Raw genomic sequence first — 23,161 nt, 5'->3', positions numbered from 1 at the left:
CATTTTTTATTTCCTCTTTTGAGATCAGTATGTTAAGTTCACTAGCCCAATTTTTGATTTGGGAATTTGGTCTTTGGTGTTCAACATTTGCAGTTCCTTATCTTTTAGATACTAATGCCTTGATGGATACATCGTTGGATAATATTTTTCTCCATCCTCTAGGCTGTCCCTTCAGTTTGGTGGTTGCTTCTCTGCATTAAAGATACTTTTAGTGTCACGTAATCTCCTTTGCCCCTTGTTTGGGATGTTTCCCATGCTCTTGGGGGTCTCTGTATGAGTCCTATTTTCTGCTTATATTTGAAGTGTTTTGCCTGTGTTTTCTTCCAGCACTTCCAAGGTTTCAGATCTTACATTCATATCTTTGATACTTTTTAAAAATTTTTGTGCCAGGTAAGAGATAAAGATCTAGTGCCTTTATTCTGTGCATAGCTGTCTTGGTAGCAGTGGTTAACAGACGTGAGCATTTCCTCGTGGAGTCTTCGGGTTCCTTGGAGGATAGGATAAGGGATACTTTGATTTCTTCCTCTCTTGTTTGTATGCTTTGTATTCATTGTCTCACTGCCCTGCTTCAAGCACAGTATGAGAAGAGTGGCAAAGACGGAACACTTGCTGTTGCGGGACCTAGAACAATTCAAGCTGGACTTGTGGAAACCTCTTCCCTGCCAGCTGCTTCCCCAGCGCCAGAAGGCGCAGTGCAGGCCACGGGTGAGAACAGCCGCCGGTGGGCTTTCCCAGCAGTGGGCACTGCATGATAACAAACACATCTGCCTGACAAGATGCGCCTATTGCAGTAACAGTGGGCAACTGTTTGTGAGGGTAGCCAATGGCTTTTTTTTAAATTTAGATTTGAAGCTCAGTCCACAGGCAGGAATGCTACTGTAAACCTGGTTCTTAGTCCATATCTGGACTAAGATATGCTGTCAAACTGCCCCCTGACTGTTTATATTTAGAACCATGTTGATTGAGTTCTGTTTCCGCTCTTGGTCAGAGAAGGTGCTTTCTTTTTTCTTTTTTTTTTTTTTTCTGCCCCAGACAGAAATCAATGCACAGACACATAACTGGTAAAAGTGCCAAGAATGAGTGCCTGTTGAGTGCTCAGCTTAGCTTTCAGTGAGAAGTCTGTCTCCGCTGACCCCCTCCAGGCTGCTGTGGTTGGTTGGTGTTGAGCCTCTGCCTGCCTTAATGACTTCACTCCAACAGTTTTCCGTATCTGCACACCAGGGGCCTCTGCTGGCCACGGGCAGAACTACAGCCTATTGGTGAGGCAGGCTCTTGGGGATTCCCCAGAGCGGTTAAGGATCTAGTCGCCCAGTGTCTGCAGTTGTGTTGAGTATGAGAAGCGGGCCCTGCACTGAGAGCTGGTAGAGGCTGATGGCCTATCTTAGCACTTTGAAGATTCCTGAAGTATCAGTTACCCTGTGGGAGGGTGGAAGCTGTGAGTGTTGAGTGGATGACTGGTCTCCAGGTTCTTTAGTGGTAAAAGTGTCTCCAGAAGTTGCTCCACTGCTGAACTGTAGCAAAGTCAATTCTTTTCCCTTCTTGTGGTTGGTTATGATTCCCAATGTCCTCCAAAGTACCTAGCCTTCAAGTGAATAGGTTCTCTTTCAACATACTGGCAGGCTACAGAAGGATTCCTTTTTGCTACTGACCCATCTAGTAGAGGAATCACTACCTCTCCAAAACTAAACCTGTTTTGAGGCTTGTGAAGTTTGAAAATGAGAAGGCGCCCTGTACCTTCCGCATGACTACCCCATCACCACAGACTGGAGATTCCTCAGCTGAGTTGGGTTCGGCTCATCTTGGACTCTTTTCCTGGTGACACCATTTTTCTCTACACTTTCTGAGTACGGCATCACCGCACCTGGGAACTTACGATGCTCCTTCCCCTCCCCTCCTTGGAGTGCAGTTTTCTACCTTTTTAAAGAAAGGGGGCAGAAAACTTCCCTTTTCTAAGGGGCAGGGGAGAGGGTTTGGGTATGAGGGAGGGACAAAGGGAAGGGACCAAGAGGAGAGGAGGGAGGGGACTAAGACTGAGATGTAAAGGGAGTAACTTTTTTTAAAAAAGGAAAGTAATCTCGTCTAACTTCTGGCAGAAGGAGAGAGGATCTAAATGAGGGCTACTTGGGTGATGAGGAGATTAGAAGTCAGGAAACGCCACCTTTGCAAGCAAAAAACCAAACAGGCCAGAATCCACAGGAAGAAGTTTCTCTAAGGGAACATTCATTGTCTGACGTGACCAAAGACATTCTATCTGCCAGCTCACCTAAGTATAGCCACGCCACCAAAACCGATCCCAAGCCAAACGGGGCAGGATGAAGCCTTAGAAATGCATTTCTCTGAGGATGGACCAGGGTGAAAAACGGTTGCAGTGTACCGCCTCCTCACCAGACACTGCTTTTTAGTGGAGTTTAAAATTCTCTTTATCTATGATGGTCTTCTACATAGAGCTGAAAGGATGGTAGGAAGGATCTGAGATAGGCTTCACAGAGCCAAACGTCTGGAGATAAATAACTGAGGCAGTCAAGACTTGAGAGAATGAAAAATGTAATGATTCCTAAGAACCCAAGTTTAGCCTTTTAAACATTTCCCTTCCTTTCATGGTGATATTGGCTAGAGTGTTAAAGACTCCTCGTTTAACCCATGGAAAGAACAGAGTCCATGGGAAAAGAAACTCGTGGTTACTTCCTGATATGAAAAGAAGGTAGTTTGCCCTCAGAATCCATCCAATGTGCTGAAAGTCCATATAGCCACGTGCTTCCTTCATCCCATGTGAAATCACAGCTCGCCGAATATAAAACTTGATGAATGTTTTCCCCTGTTGTTTCCAGAAACATGGGTGTGACTCCCTTGATCAAACCTTGGAGTTGCCATCTGGCAGAGAGATGTGTCTTTCAAACCTGTTTCACTCCAAAAACTGAATAGTAAAGAATTCAAGCTGAAGTTAAGTTAGGAACGTCTTAAGTATGTTTTGGCTGCATTTGGCTATCTCCTGAAATGTGTCGTGTGCCCCTTGCCCTTGCTGACAGGGTCCTGATCAGCCTCCAGGACTGCTCTTTCCTTGAAAGAGCACAGCACAGTCAATTGGCACTTTGACCATGGGTAGAAAGAACATGTATTCATATAAGGGAAGGACATATTTGCCACGTAAGCAATGGGAAGGCCATGGTCTTCTTGCAAATATTTGCTAAGTAAAGAATGTGTCAGTCCCAGAGTGGGACCTGCCATTCCGGTCCTCTTTGCCAGCAGCAGTGGGGGCTCAGTCAAGTTCCCTCACCATCTCCCCAGTGGCAGGTTCGCTTCTGGGGGAAAATGCTGTGACAGTATTTGTAGTCAGTTTCTGGCTGGCTTGTTTCTTGATGTGCCTCCAAGAGTAGAGTCAGAAGCAGGAGCAAAAAATTATTTTGGAGGTTGTACAGACTACGGGGGGAGAAAGGAAACCCAGAAAAAGGTAATTTACCCCAGACCAAATGCCAAATAACTCATAAGACTGAAGCCCCATGTCCCCGTACCTGTGGCTGCTAAGCCCAATTGTAGCTTTAGAAAAACCTCAGAATCCAGACTCTTCTGCAAAACTGTACTGTTCCCTCAGAGATAGAAGAGAAGCCATCTGCATGGGATTAGTATCCAGCTATTCAGCCATTAAAATCCTATTTATGTAGCATTAATTTGTTATGTATGGTGGGGAATAATGAAATTTTCTACAATTTGACATGTATTTGCATTCATATAATGTAAAACATTTAACTGAGGAAAGTAGCTTCATCATCTTGAGTAAAACCCGCCTTTGTGTGTTATAGACTCATTCAGTCAACATTTTGAAACCATTGCTAGGACCATGTATGATCCCCAAGGGTGAACATACAGAAAAACAAACAAACAAACAAACAAAAAACCCAACAGCATTTGCTCTCCACTCACCAGCCAGAGAGAGAGAGAGAGAGCCTGACATAGGCAGACAAGGGTGCTACTGTGTGATTCTAGCTGTGAGTTCGTGGGTTCGGCTCCTGGGTCAACACGGGGAGAGACATTTGACGTGGAACACGAAGGCTTCTACAGACGGGTAGTGCTCGAGAACGAGGCTGACTAGGGATAGAGATCACCCACCGGAGGTAAGCCTGAGCATGCGTGACGGCGTGTGGTAGACTGAAGAAGCAAGTGCTCTATCAGGCTGTCTCCCCGGATTCCGCGAGGGCGGGCAGGAAGGGGTTAAGCCCGAGGAGCTGTGCACATCACGAGCAAAGTTTTGAATCCTGACCGAAAGTGATGGCGAGAAAGTATTGTGAAACTGCACGCTGCTGCAAATAAAACAGTCGAGCCGGGTTTGATGGCACACGCCTGGAATCCCGGTGCTCAGAGGGTTGCCCCGACTCCAGTGCCAGCCTAGACTGTGGAATAAGTTCTATTCCGACCAGAGCTACAGAGGAGGATCCCGCCTCAGAAAGACAAAGGGAGCGGGGAGTGCTTGGGAAGGTGGTTCCGTCAGCAAAGTACCTGCCTTGCAAGCATGAGGACGTGAGCTCAGGGCTCCAGAACCCGTGTGAAAATCTGGACTGGGCCTATACGTTTGTAACCCCGGTGATAGTGAGTGGGAGTTGGAGACGGAGGAATCCCTAGACAGCACTGGCAAGCTGACCTAGGCTGTTCGGCAAAGTCCCAAAGCAGTGAGACACTCTTAAGTCAAATGTGGAAGGTCCCTGATGAAGGACACTGAGGCTGTCCCCGGACTTGCACACACATGTGTATGCATGCACTTGTACATATGCACACGTGCGTGCGCGCGCGCGCACACACACACACACACACAGGCAAATAAACTGTAAGAGAATGAATGAATAAACTTGTGCAAATAAAGTCATACTATAAAGCAAGGGTTCTCTTTTCTGTTCCTTGATGTCAGACTTCATGGTGAACATTTCGGAAGAGACTGCTATGGAATCACTAGAGCCTGGTTGCGGAGCTAGCAGGAATCACGATGTTCTTATCTGTAAAATGGAGATCCCTAGGGGCCTGTAAAAGTTCACAGGTTCAGGCTCCTTAGGTCTTTGCTAGAGTGTCTGGCCTATTATTAACAGTTGGTAGAAGCCCATATGTCCATAAAAAACAACAAAACAAAACAAAACACCTCTTCTGGAGAAAGTGGCTTTGGATGCTAAGGGTACATTTGAACACCTGGGGCTAAGAGTAGTTACTTAGCTGAATGTATACTGCTTGATCGAGTTCTTTCAAGGGACTGACTTTATCAGCTGCTGGCCAGGAAAGCCATCAGCAAAGGACACTGAGAGGAATCTCTGCTGATTCCATTGTTCAAGAGAATGTGAGAAATGAAAACTGAAGTGGGTGAGGTGGGAATCCCAAGAGCAGCTTTGAGCTGTTGGTTAGTTAAAAGTAGAAGAAAATACAAAGACTCACAGATAGGAATCGGGAACATAGATTACCCCTTCCCCCTTTTTGTCTTTGTGTTGGCTGACAGGTCCCTACAAAGACAAGGTGCATTACATTTTCAATTTGCTGTAACCTAGTAACTCATTGTTCATTTTAAAAAAAATGTTATTTCTTAACGACTGAAGGTATTTTTGTTACTGTATTTTTTTTTTGCCATTGTGCCAAATTGGAAATTTAAAATATAGTTAAGCAGTGCTAATTTGGTTGTATCTAAAGATTATGTCAAAATTAGATTTGTTATCTCCAAATGCCCATCTCAGTAGGCAAAAAACGACTCTGGGTTCCCCATGTATAGTCCTAGCCAAAGTACTTCAGCCACTTTCAGGTGTTTTTGTGATGGTTTGTTGAGCATGTCATCTGGGGCACTGTTGAGAACCTTTTTGTGTCTTGAGATCAAAATAGTGGGTCAAGAGTGATGGGGAGACCCATGACACACAGTAGTGACACTGGTATATTTGTGGCCACTGGGATAGGCATCCCCTGCTAAACCAGATGATGGCCACCCTCACATGTCTGCCTTTTCATCAGTCCCAAGCCATGGACTATAATAAAACAAAGCATCTGGGAAATAGAAGGACTCCATGTGAATATTCTATAGAATAATAGGTTTTCTCTCTGTGTTCTGTTTGATTAGTGCTCCTATATCCCGCCCTGTAAGAGAGAAAACCAGAAGAACTTGGAAAGTGTCATGAACTGGCAACAGTATTGGAAAGATGAGATCGGTTCCCAGCCATTTACTTGCTATTTTAATCAACATCAAAGGTAAGTCGATTTTTATATGTACATATTAATGTTGGTTGTTTGTGTGATTTATTACATGGGTAAATCACTGTTTGTGCCCACTTGCAGAAATGTGCAGCTTGGAGAATTCAAAATTCTTTGTAGTCTATAATCTCCATTCCTTCTAGGATTAAGAAGCCACTTCCGGCTCTACTGGGTGTAGGCATAGAAGAACATACAGGACAAAAGGAGAGGAGAGTGGGGAGAGGAAGGGAGGGAGGGAGGGAGAAGAGGAGAACCTGTGCCCCAGAGCTACCCTATGGACGTGCTACAAATGGTGGTGACTTTGCTGAGGAACATTGCTCACTGACGCAAGAGTGACAGGCTGAGAGGTGTGAGGTCTGGCAGCATTCAGACCTCAGAAGTTCTTAACTTCAGTCCTTTCTGATCTGATGAAATATCAAAATGTGTCCACACCATCAAAACCTTACCTGCCTTAGAAGGTCTCCATATGCCACGCTTACGCATCATATCCAGATGACCCCACGGGTCAGAACACTTGCCTACCTACCCAGAGTAGTTACACTAACTTAACTTTCAATGTTTATTATTGGATGTTCCTCGGTTGCTTTCACCTTTCTCTTCCTCTCATAATCTCTCTTTGTGAATGGCACCGTCATTCATTTGTTCACCTAGCCCAGAGCCAGCCAAGTAGCTCTTAATTACTTTCCTTTTTCATTCTCCGGCATTCAGCATCCTGTGGCTGGCCCTCTGTGTGACTCTTGAAGTCTTACATGTGATGGCATAGTCTCTGTCAGGTACTGTTGCTGCAGAGCAAAGCACCTGAAACCTCATGGCTTACTGCAGCAATGGTGTCTCTTATACATCTGTGGGTTTGTGGAGCTCATGAGTAGCGAGGCACAGGCTACAACAGGTGTGCAGTCCAAGATGGACATTGATTGTTGATGAAGATCCTCAGTGTTCTCGTGAACACTCAACCTCAGTGTTCAGAGAGCTAGAATACCTTTCTTAGAGTGTGGCATTATGGGAGCTGCATTCAAGGGAAGAAGACTCAGCTCTAGAGTTAGCAAAGGCATCACTTCTGACACATTCTGTTGCCCAAAGCAAGTAACAAAGCCATTGGGACTCATGGTGTGTTGATGGCGCTTCCCTGGACCCCTCAATGGGTGCTTCAGAAGATTTGTGGTCACTTTCATGAACAGATGTTGTTTCTAGAGTTCCACACATTGCAGGCATAAGAGTGTCCACCTGCAGAGCACGTCTTTCTAGGAATTAGCAAATTTCACACCATCGGTTCCTTTTTCTAGACCTAAATAAATCATAAGATTAATCATCAGAACATACCCTTGAATGACAGTAGGACAGTGCCCTCTAAGTGACAGTGGGAAAGGATAACCGCCTGAGCAGATTCAAGAAGGTAAGTGACACAGAACAAAGGAAAGTGCGAGCCGCCATGTTTATCTCATAGATATGGGCCGTGTTTGGCCCATAGATATCTGTGTACGGCTTTGTCCCAGAGATTTGGAACCCTTGATCACATAGTATGCTAAGGAGCATTGTACAGTGCGTCACTGGGCCTGGAGAGATGGTTCAGCTGCTTTTTCTGAGCACAGGGACTTGGTTCCCAGCACCCACTTGGTGGCTAGTTCCATGGGATCTGACACCCTTTTCCGGCCTCTGGGGCACCAGGCATGCAAGGGCTGCACAGACACATGCAAGCAAGCGCTCGTACACATAAAATTTAAATATTGAAAATTAAAATAATAATAATAAAAATAAAAAAAGCATCGTTGACTAATTGCATGAGCGCACCCAGTGGTCAGCCCAGGCATCAGCATTTTGACAAACATGAGCCGCATACATCTGACGCCCGTTGTTGAAATTCTCCTGTTACACTCTATATGCCCAGCTGTGTGCTCGTTAGAGAGCATGCCCAGTACTCTGTTTCCTTGGGCCTAGCCCGGTGCCTGTGTTTCAGTGGATATTTGGTGAATGAACAAATGAACGTGGTACCAAGTTGATAAGGCGATTTCTTCGCTGCTAAGGAGTGAGTATCCGTTGGTGAAAACAGATGCTGTGCAGATACAAGCGTGACGTCATCAGCTGGGAATAAAAAGGGACCTTGAGATGGGGTGGCTGCACTGCAGCCACCAAGGCTCAAAAACGAGGCATCTTAGGCACGTTGGAAATACAGTGAGTGTTGGCTGTAACGTGCAAGGGTAGCTTGAGGCCATTAACGTCATGCTAAAGATACTGTTTCGGTAATACAGGCAATAAATAGTCAGGTGGAGCTTTTTGAAATTTTATTTTTAACCAAAGAATGACATAAGTAGAATTTCATATTGAAGAAGTAACTGAGTTTTTCAGTGTTGGTTACTGTGTGAGTGCTGATGCACGTTGGATGCGGAAGATGAGTTAAAGGCAGGAAGGAAAACACAGTCTGTGTTTTTGAGTGAGTGTTATGTCCAAGTGAATGACATTTTATTGAGATCACCTAATTTCTTATAGTAGTTGTAAATACTAGTCTCATTTAGCTCACAGGAAAGAAAACAAAGCTTCAAGAATGATGTAGCTGACCCAGGACATATAGCCAGTCATTAAGTAAAACATGAAATTCGGTTGGTTGGATTCCCAGCACTCCTTCATTTAGCCATCTCCTGGTTCCAATGAAGGTCTTTGTGGGCCAAATGATGGTGGTGGTAGTGGAGGTGGTGATGATGGTAGAGGAGCTGGTGATGATGGTGGAGGAGGAGGTGGTGATATTGATAGTGGACATGGAGGTGGTGGTGGAGGTGGTGATGGTGGTGGAGGTAGAAAAGTAATGGTGATGGAGGTGGAAAAGGTGATGGTGGTAGAAGTGGAGGTGGTGATGGTGATGGTGGAGGTGGTGATGGTGGTGGAGGTAGAAGAGTAATGGTGATGGAGGTGGAAAAGGTGATGGTGGTGGAGGTAGAAAAGGTGATGGTGGTAGAGGTGGAGGGGGTGATGGTTATGGAGGTGATGGAGGTGGTGGAGTTGGAGAAGGTTGACAGTGGTGGTGGCAGTGGAGGTGATGTTGGTAGTGGTGGAGGTAGAAGAGATGATGGTGAAAGTGGTGGAGGTGATGGTGGATGTGGTGATGGTAATGGAGGTGGAAGAGGTAATGGTGGAGGTAGAGGAGGTAATGGTTGAGTGATGGTTGTGGATATGGAAGAGGTGATTGTGGAGGTGGTGGAGGTGGTTGTGGAGGAGGTGGTGGTGATGGTGATGGTGGTTGAGGTTGAAGAGGTGGTGGTGGAGAAGTTGGTGCTGGAGGTGGTGCTGGTGATGGTGATGGTGGTGGTGATGGTGGAGGTGGTGATGGTAGTGGTGGAGAAGGTGGTGATGATGGTGTTGGTGGTAGTGGATACAGCCAACAGTGATACTGTATCCAAAAGGCATTTTAGAGTGAGGACCAGCAGACCTTCATGGCAATGTGTGTGATGAGGGAAAGGAAGGTATCAAATTTGTCATGAGATAAACATGTAATCTGAATGTGAGTGTGCTGAATTTGAGGCACTCAAGGATTTAAGGCACCCTGAGGATGCTTCGAGAAAGCTAGAAGCTTCAACCGAAAGTCTGGGAACAAGAGATGAGGAGAAGGGTCACACAGATCTGGAACTCCTGAAAGAACGAATACTGAGAACACAATGAGAAGAGAAAGATTGACTGAGTACATTTCAGTCAAACACAAGGAGACAGAGAAAGACTGGCCAGAGGGTGAGAGGAAGGTCGAAAGAGAACAGCACTTTGAAAGCAAAAGCTGTCCTGAAAGGCCTCTTGGAAGAGAAGGGTGTCATTAGGAAGTGTTCTCGGAAGCCCTGGGTCTGGCAACAGTGGGTCCTGCCTCAGAGTGCAGGCATGAGAATCTGTTTATATTCCGCCAAGTCGAGACTGTGAGAGCAATTAGTCAGTGCACCAAACTGTAAAGCTCCTTCCACTGAAGAAAACTCGGGCTGAAGAGGCAGCCTACAGTAAAGAGAAAACACTTGCTAATCACATTTGTGGTAAGGATTCATCTCCAAAGATGCAATGAGATCCTACAAGTTGAGAGTGATAACTACGGTGGAACCATTTTCAAGCGGGCTTGAAACATTTCTCCAAGACAGATGCAGAAAGGCTGACAGGTTTGTAGGCCATTGTTTACACTGGCAATTCAAAACCACAGTGAGTTCCAGGATAGCTACTGTTATTTAAAAAATAAGATTAAAAAGAGAAGCGTTGGCAGTGAGGAGAGAGAGGAGAGAGAGGAGGCTCACCATTATCAGGAGGAAAATACAGTTGCATAGCCATGGTGAGGGGTAGTGTGGCGACCTTCCAAAAGATGGAAAGTGCCATACCACCAAGCAATTCCATTTCTGAGTATGAATTTCAGAAACAGCACTTGAAATTAAAATATCAAAAGGTTCATATTACTTCTGTGTTAATTGCTATAACATCCACAAGAGCTAAGATACAGAAACCTTCTGAATATCCATGGATAGATGAATGGATAAAGAAATCATGGTATGTGGCAAGTACAGTGACACGTGCCTAGACTCAGCTAGTTGGGAGCCTAAGGCAGGGAGATAGATTGAGCCTGAAAATCAAAGACCAGCCTGTGCAACACAGTTAAGACCCTCCATCCCATGCCATCTTAAAACAACAAGAAACACAAAACAAAACAAGAAAACGTGGTGTACACATGCAATGGACTAACTTTAAAAAGGATGGGATGTCAGAGACAGTCCCTGTTCCTATTACAATGGAACCCACTTGGATACTGAACTGCCGTGGGCTACATCTGTGCAGGGGTTTTAGGTTATCTCCATGCATGGTCCTTGCTTGGAATAGCAGTCTCAGGAAAGACCCCTGTGCTCAGATTTTTTGGTTCTGTTGCTCTCCTTGTGGAGTTCCTGTCCTCTCCAGATCTTACTGTTTCCCATTTCTTTCCTAAGATTCCCTGCACTCTGCACAAAGGTTGCCCATAAGTCTCAGCATCTACATTGATAGTCTGCAGGGCAGAGCTTTTCAGAGCCTCTGTGTCAGGCTCCTGACTTGTTCCCTCTTTTCTCCCTCTTCTGATGTCCAGCCTCTTTGCCTTTCTGGATAGGAATTGAGCATTTTAGCAAGAGTCCTCCCTCTTGATTAGTTTCTTTAGGTGTACAGATTTTAGTAGATTTATCCTATATTATATGTCTATATGAGTGAGTATATACCGTGTGCATCTTTCTGCTTCTGGGATAACTCACTCAGGATGATTGGCCTGTTCTTTAATTACCTCCCCTTGAGAGGGAAGCAGCATTACCAAGCCACAGAAGGAGACAACTCAGCCACTCCTGATGAGACCTAATTGACTAGGATCAGAAGGAAGGAAAAGAAGTCCTCCCCTATCAGTGGACTTGGGGAGGGGCATGCAAGCAGAGGGTGGAGGAAGGGAGAGATTGGGACGGGAGGAGGGAGGGATCCACGGGGGGGATACAAAGTGAATAAACTGTAATTAATAAAGAAAAAAATACAGATCAATAAAATAATACATATAATGAAGAAAAAAAAAAGGATGGGATGGTGAGATAGATGGCTTAGCAGTTACATGTGTGTGCCACCCAGCCTGGTGGCTTCAGTTTGGTGTCAGGAAATTTTGTGGTAAAGTGAGAGAAACTGTCTTTTGACCACATGTATGCCATGGTGAGCATACCCACACATAAGTGTGTGTGCACAAACAAATAAAATTTTTAGAAAAGGAAATTCTGTAATGCGGCAGCGTGGATGAATAGCGAGGAGGCGATTGTTGTGTTCACTGAAACAAGTTGGTCACAGGAAAGCAAATACTCTGTTATATGAGGTATTCGAAATAGTCCAGTTCATTGATGCTAGAGTGAAATGATGGTGGTTACTAGGGGCTGGGGGGAGAGAAGTAGGGAGTTACTGATCTACAGGGGTGAAGTCTTCCTCTGGTGACATGAGTGACCGCTACAGAGAAGTGTATGGCTTTGTACCTGTAGTCAGACTACAGGGTAGTTTTTGCTTAAAGTTTTGTCACGCTACAGCGGGATGGTGCCCATGTGAATGCACAGAGACTATGACAGCACATACAAGACCCACACAAGTTCAAGCCCCATATGAGCCCGGCACAGAGATGGGAAAGGAGACACAGAGTCCCACCTCTAACCAAGAGGCTATCGGCCGTTGATTCCTGCTGGGAAAGGGAAGATGGGTGTGCTCCAGCAGCGACCCCGATAGCCCATATTCCAGGACCGATTCCACACTCCAGAGTAGCTGGCCAACAGCAAACAGGTGTCAGGCTTCATCTTTCTGTGTGTGTTTTGGGGTTTTTGGTTTGGTTAGGTTGTTTGACGAGTATTTTTTATAGATTTGTTTGTTTGTTTGTTTGTTTGTTTTGATTTTTTTCTCTTTGAGAGAGAACATGAGCTTAGGTGGGTAGGAAAGTGGGCAGGATTTAGGAGTTGGGGGAGGGGAAAGAATATGATCCAAATATATTGTATGAAAAAAATTAAAGCCAATAAAAATATTTAAGTAGCTAGATCTCGTGTTAAAATTCTTATCACAATTTACCAAGAGGTTGGGGAGGAACTGAGTGTTTGGAAGGGCCGAGAGAATGCGTGTAGAGAAACGAGCCCACCACAGAGTTAAAAATGATCGGGGGAGAAAAGAAATTGGATGTATAACGTGCGTATGGTAAAACTGGAACACTGCCTGAGGAAAATGAGACAGGAAGGAGTGAAGAGTTGAAGAAGTGGGGAACCCTTTTCCAGTGAGGTGGGAGCCGGGACAGGGAGCAGACAAACCACCTTCTGTCTTCTGCCCTGCCTAGCCGATGAAGATCCTGACACCTGACACCCCCCACCCCCGCTCTGCTCTGTTTTGTAAAGGGTTGCCTCTTACCCAGGCTTGGATCCTGAGTCTCCCCCACGCCAGTCCAGAAGGACTGCCCCTCCGCTCTAGTGACAGCTATCGGATAGGAGCAAACCCTGTACTGCATACTCAAAGGACAACACTGCGCTCCCCATGCCATATCATATCCACTACACTCACTGTGTTCTCATACCAGATGTGTAGGGCTCTCAGCCTAAGCAGAGCCTCAGCTGCCTTCCAGTAGCACAGTGTCCTGCAGGTCAGTCCGATTTGGTGACCGCATACCGGGGCTTAGCATCAGACCCCACAAATGTAAGTGCTCACGCAATCTCGCCTCTGCTTCCTCCCTGCTGCTGATACCAATCTGATGTCCCAAGACTCCATGTGCACTTGTGACCAGTGTGCACAAAGTTGGCCCTCCTCCCTGGCTCACTTTCATGCTGGAAGGAAAGGGTCACAGGACTCAAAGAACACTCACTCGCTGTGCCACTGGCATGTCGTTACAAAAGACGCAGGAAGTGCCCTATGGGATGTAGATGGGGCAGTCAGACATTCTATCCTGCATGCCACACCAGCAGAGCCCATAGTTGCTGTGCTCACCGGATCTCTGAACCTTCTGACCAGATCAGCCTGTGGCTCTTGTCCCTTCCTGGAGGTCAGAGGACAATGCTGAACTGGTTTCCCTGTAAGCATGCCCCTACCCTCTCAGAGCCACCTCATTAGCATTAGTATAAATTCCAGTGGGATAGGAAGGCACTTATCTCACCCCTACAATGAGAAAGGTTTTAGGAACTCCGCCCAGAATTCAGGGCCAAGACCAATAAACGTTCCTCATTATATCACAGATACCTCTCCTGTTACACTCAGTTCAATAATTTAAGCCTGTGACCTGAGGGGATGTGTGTGTCAGGATGCACACACATCCCCTCTCCATGCTCTCCCCCAGTTACCATCCTCTCTGCAAACTGTCAAGTTACAGACAGAAGTGGGGGTGGGTTATCACAGCCTGACAGCAAGACTCTATTCTCAAGTGACTGGGAAACCAGGAGTTTCAGTTTGCTTCTTCCATCCTGACATATGTGAGAGGAAACGGGAGTGTCGTTTAGGGCGTGAGGTGGCAGCTCCCAGGTGCCATCCACTCTGGTGCATTTCTTACTACTGCAACACGAGAGGTTAAAATAGACTCACGGTATCCACTCCCAGATGCTCTTGATAGGGTGAACTTTATATTTAAAGTGACCTTTAGAGATCACACAATTGCAGGAAATTGAGAGGCATAGTCACCAGGAGCTTCCATTTTCAAGAAACGGTGTTATTTTTAAACTCTAAGCTGGAGAATATTGGAGTCTTGCCTTTCCACTGTGTAAGCCTTACTGAGGTGCGCTCTGTTCAGGAGGAGGGCCAGACAGCCGCCAGCAATAGAAGGTCAGTCCTCATGCCCTTTGGGCAACTTCATCCCGGGGCAACACCCAGCCATGGTCTCCTACTACCCGACAGGAGTTTTCCTCCCTTATCCTCAGGCCCACAATCTTCTTAATGTGTAGATGTTGAATCTATAGTTTTTTTAAAGTAGGATTCTAAGGTAGGATAACTTACTATCTGTATACCACATTTTCCTTACTGTTCCCCAACCTTATCCTTTTTCAACAAAACCCACCTTAGCCTCCCCTCCCCACCTTAACAAGCATACTCTTAACGGTAGACTGGGGATTCTCCTGTCTGCACACTGAAGACCCTCTATCTTTGCCTTAACTGGTTAGCACCCGAAGTGGAGTGAGCTTCCTTGCAGAGGGTTATTCATTCCATCTGGTTCATCCGAATGGGTGGGAGCTCACAGCTCATAGGCCTGTGCTCACAAACCCTCAGCAAATGAACGAATCCAGCCCCAGCATTTGTATCATCTCTTGAATTCTACTTCTGTGCTGTTTCAGTTCAGGCGATGGCTGAAATGACCCTCGCTGGTCTTTTCAGCCTTATTCTTTCTCTTGACCATCTTCCCTTGACTGGCTTGTGTCTCACTTTTAGGACTCTATTTGAGCCTATCATCGTCATCTTTGGTTAATTTTTTTCTACTTCCCATGCAGCTTCAAGTTCTGTCACTGAGTTATGTGTCAGTCATGGGTCAAAAAAAAAAAAATAAATGAAAAGATAAGACAACGATAAAACAAAGCAGCCATGGGCTCTACCTTCCTGGAGCATATAGCTTAGAGAGACAATATTGCATTATTAAAAAGTCAGGTAGTGCAACAAAGGATATGCTTCAAGATATTGTTAGATGTTGGGGCAGGGGTGATTAGAGCCCTAACTGAATTGTGGTCTCAGGAACAGGTGTGGCCCTGGAGTTAGCTAGGTAAAAGCATGAAAGAGGAAGACTGTTGGAGAGTGAGGTGCTGTGAAGGGTGTGTTTCTGAGGCGAGGAAGCTCCGTGGCGTCCAGTGAGGAGGGAGAACAGCACGTGAGAGAGAGTGTGTGTTGTGGACACTGGGGAGAAGCAGGGAGTGTTTCAGCTTTCCCATTGCCTACTCTGCTCCACTGTAATGGCTCTGTTTCCCATAATGCCTTCGTTCCTCTCACCCTGTCCCCTCATCTAGGGACACCTTCATCATTCACTACTAGAATCTGGCACAGCACAGTGGTTCTAGGGAAACCTGGACGCAGACATTTCCTTATCCTGTGACTCTTGGGGGCTAATTTATTTGTGCCTCAGTTTTCTTGGTGTCACCTTATACCTTGGCTGATGTCATTACCTGCTTCCTTTCTGCGTTCCCTCATCACCATGGTTCCTTTTCTCATACTTCCCAGAGTTAGATGAGTATGTATGTTTACTTCCTGAAGCAACTGTTTGACCCCGGGCATCTGGGTTTACACTTGTCTGCCCTTAATCCACTTGGGTGAATGGCTCGGCTTCTCTGTCTTGGTTTCCTACAAGAGTGACATTGCCTATCCTGAGGGTCTTGCTTTTATTTGACTTTTGATTAAGAGTGCGTCTGCAGAGCAATACGCCCTCAGTCATCATCTATGTTTGTCTCTCTTCATTTTATCCATTTGTAGCAAGTAAACAATCATGTATAGTCTGGCTGTTCTCTGGTTGGGAGCTTGTTCACTGAGTGATTAAGTAAATGGGATTTTATTAATAGGTAAAGCAATATAACACACACACGAGGGGGGTGCTGAGAAAAAGTAAATATGCTATACTTATGCCACTGAATGGATATATTCTAATTCTGGGGTGAGTATTTTTACCCTTAGCATTTTAAAGACAGATGAACATAACAGCCTGAGTTCAGATGAGTAGAGAGCTCCGTAGAGCAGTGTGGAAGCCATTAAAATAGAGAATTAAAAGCAACTGATGAGAAAAGTGCTGCTCGCTCGAGCTTACTTTCCTCACCTATAAAATTTAATAAACTGACAACTAACCAGTCTCCACCACAACTCCGCACTCTTGAGCTGGGCGATTTTACCACGCTGATTCTGAGTGTTGTACATTCAGAGCTACTTAAGACGCTTTATGAAATCCTCATCGTGCACGAGGGAGAGTGTTAGGAAGGAGCCGGATGGCCAGCGGTCTGGAGCCTGTCATGGAGGGGCAGGTAGTGTGGTTCCGCCTCATGGTGAGTTTCCTGCGAGTGACGCTCAGAGGATGCACAGCTTCTGAGTACCCTCACAAGCCGCATGGTGAGACGTGCTTGGCCATCTGTCATTTGCTTTCACCATGTCTTTGCATTCCAAAAACAGATTTGCTCTAATGACAACTTTATCTTTAATATTTTTAGAGATTGAATTTAAGTGTATGTATTTAAGGCTATGAAAATTTTCTTTTTTGTTGTTGTTGTTTTTGATTTATTATTTTTCCTCTTTCAGCTTTTTTTTTTTTTCTAGGACAAATTCCTAAAGAAAGAGACTTCTCAGGATTAATTTGAATACAATTAATTTGAAATTTTAGTTTAGTTATCTTTTCTGGTGGCAAGGGGGCCGGGTAAGTTCGTGCCATGGCCATGGCCAACATGTGGAGGTCAGAGACCACTCTGGGGATTCAGAGGCAGTTCTGTCTTACCTCTGCTGCTGCCCTGCGCAGCCTAGGCTAGCTGTACCAAGAGCTCCACCCCCGTCTCAACTGAGGAGTCCTAGGGCTGCAGATGTACACCACCATAGCCAGCATTCTCATGTAGGTTCCAGGGCTTGAACTCGCGTCACCAAGCTTCCACAGCTGGTGCCTCTACCTTGCCAGCTCAGATCTGAAATTTGAATAAACCGTTGAATTAACTAACGACTGTGCTTTTTGTTAAAAATTTCATTACTAATGTTGATTTCTATTTTCCGTGAGATATTTCCTTATCTTCGATTAGAGAAGGGCTTGATTCTATAGGTTTTTTTTTTTAATGACCATATTGGCTTTTTCTTTCACATCGAGCTCAGTGACATATCATGAGTCTTGAAGAACAAAACAGTGAATCTGCAATCTTACCAGAGTGAGTCTCTCCCATGTACATTTGTGTCTAGTTCCATATTGAGAGATTACATCAGAACTGAAGGCTGTGTTTAGTCTCCAAATCTGTACTTTTAAAAAAGTAGTGTTTGCTGTCTCCAGCAAGCTGTGGGATATGGATGGAATTCATGCCAACATTCCTTCTCCTTATTCTGATATCTAAACGCCATGCATTATTTAAAATGTGAAGTGGAGAGTCTGTTTTCTGATGCCTAATCAGAACGTCTTTATGCCAGCAAAGTCATCTTCTAATGGCTTTTGTCATGGTGGCAATAAAATCACAAATGTGATGTTATCAAATCACTTTTCATTTAAGTTGTTCTATGCAGCCTTCAAAGAGAGCGGGGGGGGCGAGGCATTGGGGAGGAAAAATACAAGAACCATAGGACAAGTAGGTCACAGAGTGCAGCACCATCAGCCGGTGGAATGCAGGGCAGGGATGCGCGTCAGGAGACTTCAGTTCTCTGCATAGCTCTGATCTTGACTCAGACAGTGACCTTGGACTACTTTCTGAAGAGCTCGCGCCTCAGTTTCATATTAGATACAATGGGGCCAGGAGGTGTTCGTGGCCCGAGGAGAGTGTATGCGGAGCTCACAGACCCACACACTGTCACAGCTGGGAGACCTTTTCAGTCATTTACTCCAATCCTTTGTTAAACAAGAATTTTTGGCGGATGTGGGAACTAATTGCCAATCAAGGAGGCTTAGAAGGGCTTATCTTGGTTCATCGTTTGAGGGGATGCAGTCCTTCCCACTGGGGAAGGCATGTGAGCAGGAGTGAGATGCCCCTGGATGGCTGGTGGAGTATGCTGGAAGCAGAGAGCAGACAGGATGTGGGCCCAGACTGGAAGACAGTGGTTCTCAACCTCCCTAATGCTGTGACCCTTTAAAGCAGTTCCTCATGTTGTGGTGACCCCCATCCATAATATTATTTTCATTGCTAGTTCAATTTTTGCTACTCTTAGGAATTGTAATGTAGATATTTTTGCAGAGAGAGGGTTGCTGGAAGGGTCGCGACCCACATCTTGAGAACCATTGCTATGAGGCCTACAGGTCCACCCTTAGTACCCTTCTTCCCCTACTTCTAAAATTTGTATAGTCTTCCAAATAGCACCTTGAAAACAAACAAAGGCCAGGCATGGTGGTTCCTACGTTTAATTCCAGAACTTGGGAGACAGGCTTGAGGCCATCTGGGTCCACATGACAAGTTTTGAGCCAGGCATGGCTTCACAGTGATGATACTTTGTCTTCTGGAAAGAAAGGAAGAGAGAGGGAGGAGGGAGGCAGGGAGGCAGGCAGGTGTCACACCAGTTATTCAACTACAGGAGCCCATGGGAGACATTTCATATTGAAAGCAAGACAAATCCCCACTAAATAAAGCAAGGCCTGCCATATCGCTTTTCTGTATTGTAATAGCTCTAGCAGCCACGGATCTCTCCTCTCTCTCAGCATGACTGTCCCATCATCAAACATTTTTAGTTGTCAAGGATGTCCTTTTCTTTTTCTCTTCGGTTCTTTGAGAGTTTTATATCTCCACTAAGCAAGGTCTCAGGGAACCAGGGAAGGGATCTGTGGGGAGGCACTGCCAGCAAAGTTCTCTGCGGTGAAGTTTCTGGCGGCAGCTGACGCAGCGGCAAAGTTCACACTGCATCCACCATACTGCAGTCAGAACACCTCCATGTTGGTTAGTGCTGAAATCTCACTCTAGAGGCGGACTGGTGTCTGAGAACATTAAGGTTCTGGGCCAGGGAGCAGCAGGCTGGAGGACACACCTTCCCATTGCTTCTCCACCACCTTCTTCTGCTTCTCTCCCTGCTCATCCTCCTCGTGCTGCTCCCTCCTCCTGGTCGTCCTCTTCCTGCTCCTCTGGCCGGCACCTTCTGTTTCTTTCTTCTCTTCTGTTCTTTTCTTTCTTTCTCTTCTTCATCTTCCTTCTTCCTTCTTCTTTTTCCTTCCTCCTCCTCCACCTCCTTCTTCTGTTTGTTTTCTAAAACATATCCTTACTAGGTAGACTTGGCTGGTTTAGGAACTGTGGCAATCCTCCTGTCCCTTCCCCTGGGTACTGAGATTGCAGGGATACATCACGCACAGTTGGGATACCCTTCTTCCCGCTCCCTGAGCTGTCCTGTTCATCGTGAAGCAGAAGCTTTCCATCACCGCTGTTGAGTCTAGACACTAAAATGGAGTCCGGGACACAGCACCTTGTAGGGCATTAGCTCTGAGGAACTGTGGCAACTGTCGACTCACACATAGCTGATGATAGGCATCTTCCTTTCATGCCTGTCTCCTATACCCTGCTCACTCTCCTACTCCCTTCTCTCCTTTTCAGTGCTAGTGATGAAAGCAGAGTGTCAGGTTAGCGCTCCACTCTAGCTGCATCCTAGCTGTAGATGCTTCTCTGAAAGGAACCTCCCCCATCCCAAAACTTGTGAGATTTGCATTCCAGCCTGAAATACAAGAACTATAATTTATTTTTTTCTAAATAAATATTGTTGATTTTAGTCTCACGATTATTTTAAATCTCGATTCTAGTACCTATTATGCTGATTATTTCTTCTATTCCAATGGGTAGGTGTGTGTGTGTGTGTGTGTGTGTGTGTGTATGTGTGTGTGTGTGTGTTATCCATCTCTGTGAGGGTATACCTGTTTGCATTCATGTGGAGGCCAGAGGACAGTCTTGGGTGTTGCTCCTCAGGTACCATCCACCTTTGCTATTGAGACGTGCTCTCCCACTGGCCAGGGGGCCCTAGGGATCTCCCTCTACATTTCCTCAGCACTGTGATTACAAATGGGTGCCACTATGCCTGTCTTTTTAAGGGTAGGCTCTGGGGATCAAGCTCATATCCTTGGGCTTGCAAAGCACCTGGCTGGCAGAGCCATTTGGTCCTCTCCAGCCCTTGAATACCATTGTAATTGTAGGCCAGAATAGCATCAATTCCCTTATCCCACTTATTGAGGAAGATTCTAAACACCACTGGTTCTTAGCTACCAATTTCATGCTGCTGCATGCCGCAGTAGCTGGACCTGCTTGTCCATCCTGCTTCCTCAGTGTTTGAGAGTTCAAATGTGCTTCATAGACATTGACTCCTTGGCTCTGCACAGCTGTGCCACAGGTGTTATGGCCATTGTCCTCATTCTGTCTGTGGCAAAACTGAAGCTCAGGGAAGTTAACCAGCCTCTCCGAACCACATACCTGGCAAGTAGCAGCCTGGAGTCAAAACTTTATAGCCAGTGAATAATGAGTGTACCCATCTAGAGGGCAGCGAGATGATTCAGCTCTGGCCTACAGCGGACGCCAATGAAATCCAGCAATACTGATCTCACCTCCTTATCCAGTTGTTTCCTTAAAGACTATCATCTCCTCCCACCAAGTTCAAAATGTGTAGTGGGATGTTGTGTGTTGTTCTTGTCCTACTGGGCTGTTAAACATTGCAACGCATTCCTTGCTTCTAACTTTACTGGGCACCTCTTATCACCCTCCATTTATATTTCTTCATCAGCCTCTAGAACTCACTATTTTCCTCTCCTCCTGTTTGAGATCACCTTCAAAACCTCCGTGTTCTGTTTCCAGAGTCTGTCCTGTTAACCTCCCTGGTGAAGAGTCACTGACAGTGGCCAGGATTCTAGCCTGTGTTGGAATATGAAAACACAAGAATCTCTGTTAAGTCTAATTGGTGAATCATTGCTGTAAACACTTTTTCATGGCTACTACTGATGGCAAAATAATCAGAAATGCCAGCCTGACGAATTTGAGCCTTTTCGTGTATGTGCCCTTTCCCAATAAATTCTTTCCGTGTTTGTTCCCCAGAGTCTGTCTCCCTGCCCTTTCACATCTGCTCACAGGGTGTTTCCTCCCTCGCCTCAGGTACATTTAAGCACTCCTTTTATTATCTCTGCACTGTGTGCACAGGACCATTGCATCTTGAAATGGCTTTTAGCCATAAGGAATAGCAAGCGTTCACAGAACACCTCAAATAAGCATGTCCAGAGTCGTGCTGCGTAGTGGGAGTGTAGACAGAGTGTCCCTGCCCTCACACTTACCGCTGATGGGCAAGCCAACAAGTAGGGGTGTCCCTGATGCCTGCCTGTCGTGGGTGTTAAGCGAATGTCAAGTGGCTGAATGGAAGAGAACCAGATCCCACGAAAGTCTCTTTAAATGCCCAAGTATATGTCCAGAAACTGTGTTACTTTAGATTTAGAAGTCCATGACAGGAAAAGTATGCATGTTTGTCTTGGGTTATGTACAGCTCTGAGGCTCCATGCTATTGTCATTGCAGTACAATGGGCAAGGAAGTAGTCCCTCTCTGTAATATTAATAGTGGTCAGAGGGCAAAAGAAAAGAAAGTGGGTCTCACTAGAATACATACTGCTCACTGCATAGAAGCCTGCTGTGGATTTCTAACTCCTTTTTTTTTTTTTTTATCATGTTCAGGTGACCAGTCTGCTGTTAATCATTTACGTATTATTTTCTTCAACACCTGGATAGCGTATGGTACAGGGTTGAAGTTAAGCTGCTAGCACACAGAGGTCCTATTATTCAGTCACAGGTCACTGCTTTCATTATTGTATGTGTTTGTCAATGGTACCTTCTTTGTAGAAACATATTAAAGAACGACTTGTCAGAATAGAGGCCCCAAACTAAATCAGCTAATTTTATTATTCAGAAGTATTTTAACATCTGCTTAATGCATTTCAACTAAGAGGCACAATGGCACAGCAGACAACAACAAAACTAAGTGTAAAGCGATTTGTTAATGAGTCCTGTAGTTTGTAATTTAGGGGTCCAGACACATGAGTCATTGGTAGTCTGGCTAGAAATGCTAGTCTGTTTCTCTGTTTCTGCATGCAGTAGGAAAGGGTGTATATACCCCCACACACACTTATATATATGGGCTTCTAACAGTTGGGAACCTTGTAAAGGGACAGCATTATAGCAGGAGGTAACCCTTCCTTCAAGCTTCCATAAGAAGAGATATTCACTTGGTCTTTTCCAGCCCAAGGTACATGTTTATCTTTTTGCCACAGATGCCAGAATAATAGTACAGTACTGATATGTGGGGTTGATAAAAGTGAAGAAATAGGCAAGTGGGTGGGTTTCCTTCATTGAGGACCTAATTATAGGGACTCGGACTTAACTGAGGCATACATTAATGGTAATGAGCTGAGTAGATTATGAAGTGAATTGCTGTGGGATGAGGTATATGGATAGCCATGCACTTGCCTGGGTGCCTTTCATGTGTGCCCAGCTCCATGCCACAGATTGTGAGGCCAGAATGGGGATTACCCAGGAGGAGCAGCAGCTTTTGGAGGTCCCCCGAGGAGGTAGAGCAGGGATGTGCTGTACCAGCAGCATGTGCTGGAAAAACAAACCATTACACAGCGGGGAGGCTGGGCTCAACAAGGGTTTTGAAAACAAGCAGGGAAGGGGCTGGGCTCAGTCAGTGCCTGAGTTTGACTCCCTGAAGGGTAACAGTCAGGGGGAGAAACCTGTGGTGGCCACAGATGCTTTTAGTTCTAGCACTGGGGAGGCAAAGAAGACAGGCAGATTCCTGGGCCTGTCTAGCCAGCCATCCTCAACTATCTGGCAAATTCCATGCTCCTGAGAGACACTGTGTCTTA

At 45.6% G+C, this 23,161-nt stretch overlaps 1 protein-coding gene across 1 annotated transcript in view; it reads left to right on the top strand.

Moving 5' to 3' along the window:
• Kcnmb4 (potassium calcium-activated channel subfamily M regulatory beta subunit 4) overlaps nucleotides 1-23,161 on the top strand; it is a 53,444-nt gene that overhangs the window by 17,995 nt on the left and 12,288 nt on the right. The window contains exon 2 of the mRNA XM_021656157.2: nucleotides 6,077-6,204. Coding sequence (XP_021511832.1) covers nucleotides 6,077-6,204 — 128 coding nt within the window. The remainder of the gene's footprint in view (nucleotides 1-6,076; nucleotides 6,205-23,161) is intronic.

The sequence above is a fragment of the Meriones unguiculatus genome, chromosome 2 (genome assembly GCF_030254825.1).
Source record: "Meriones unguiculatus strain TT.TT164.6M chromosome 2, Bangor_MerUng_6.1, whole genome shotgun sequence".
In the NCBI taxonomy this organism is placed as follows: domain Eukaryota; kingdom Metazoa; phylum Chordata; class Mammalia; order Rodentia; family Muridae; genus Meriones; species Meriones unguiculatus.
Note: the sequence above shows the minus strand (reverse complement) of the source record. Positions and strands in the feature narration are given on the sequence as shown.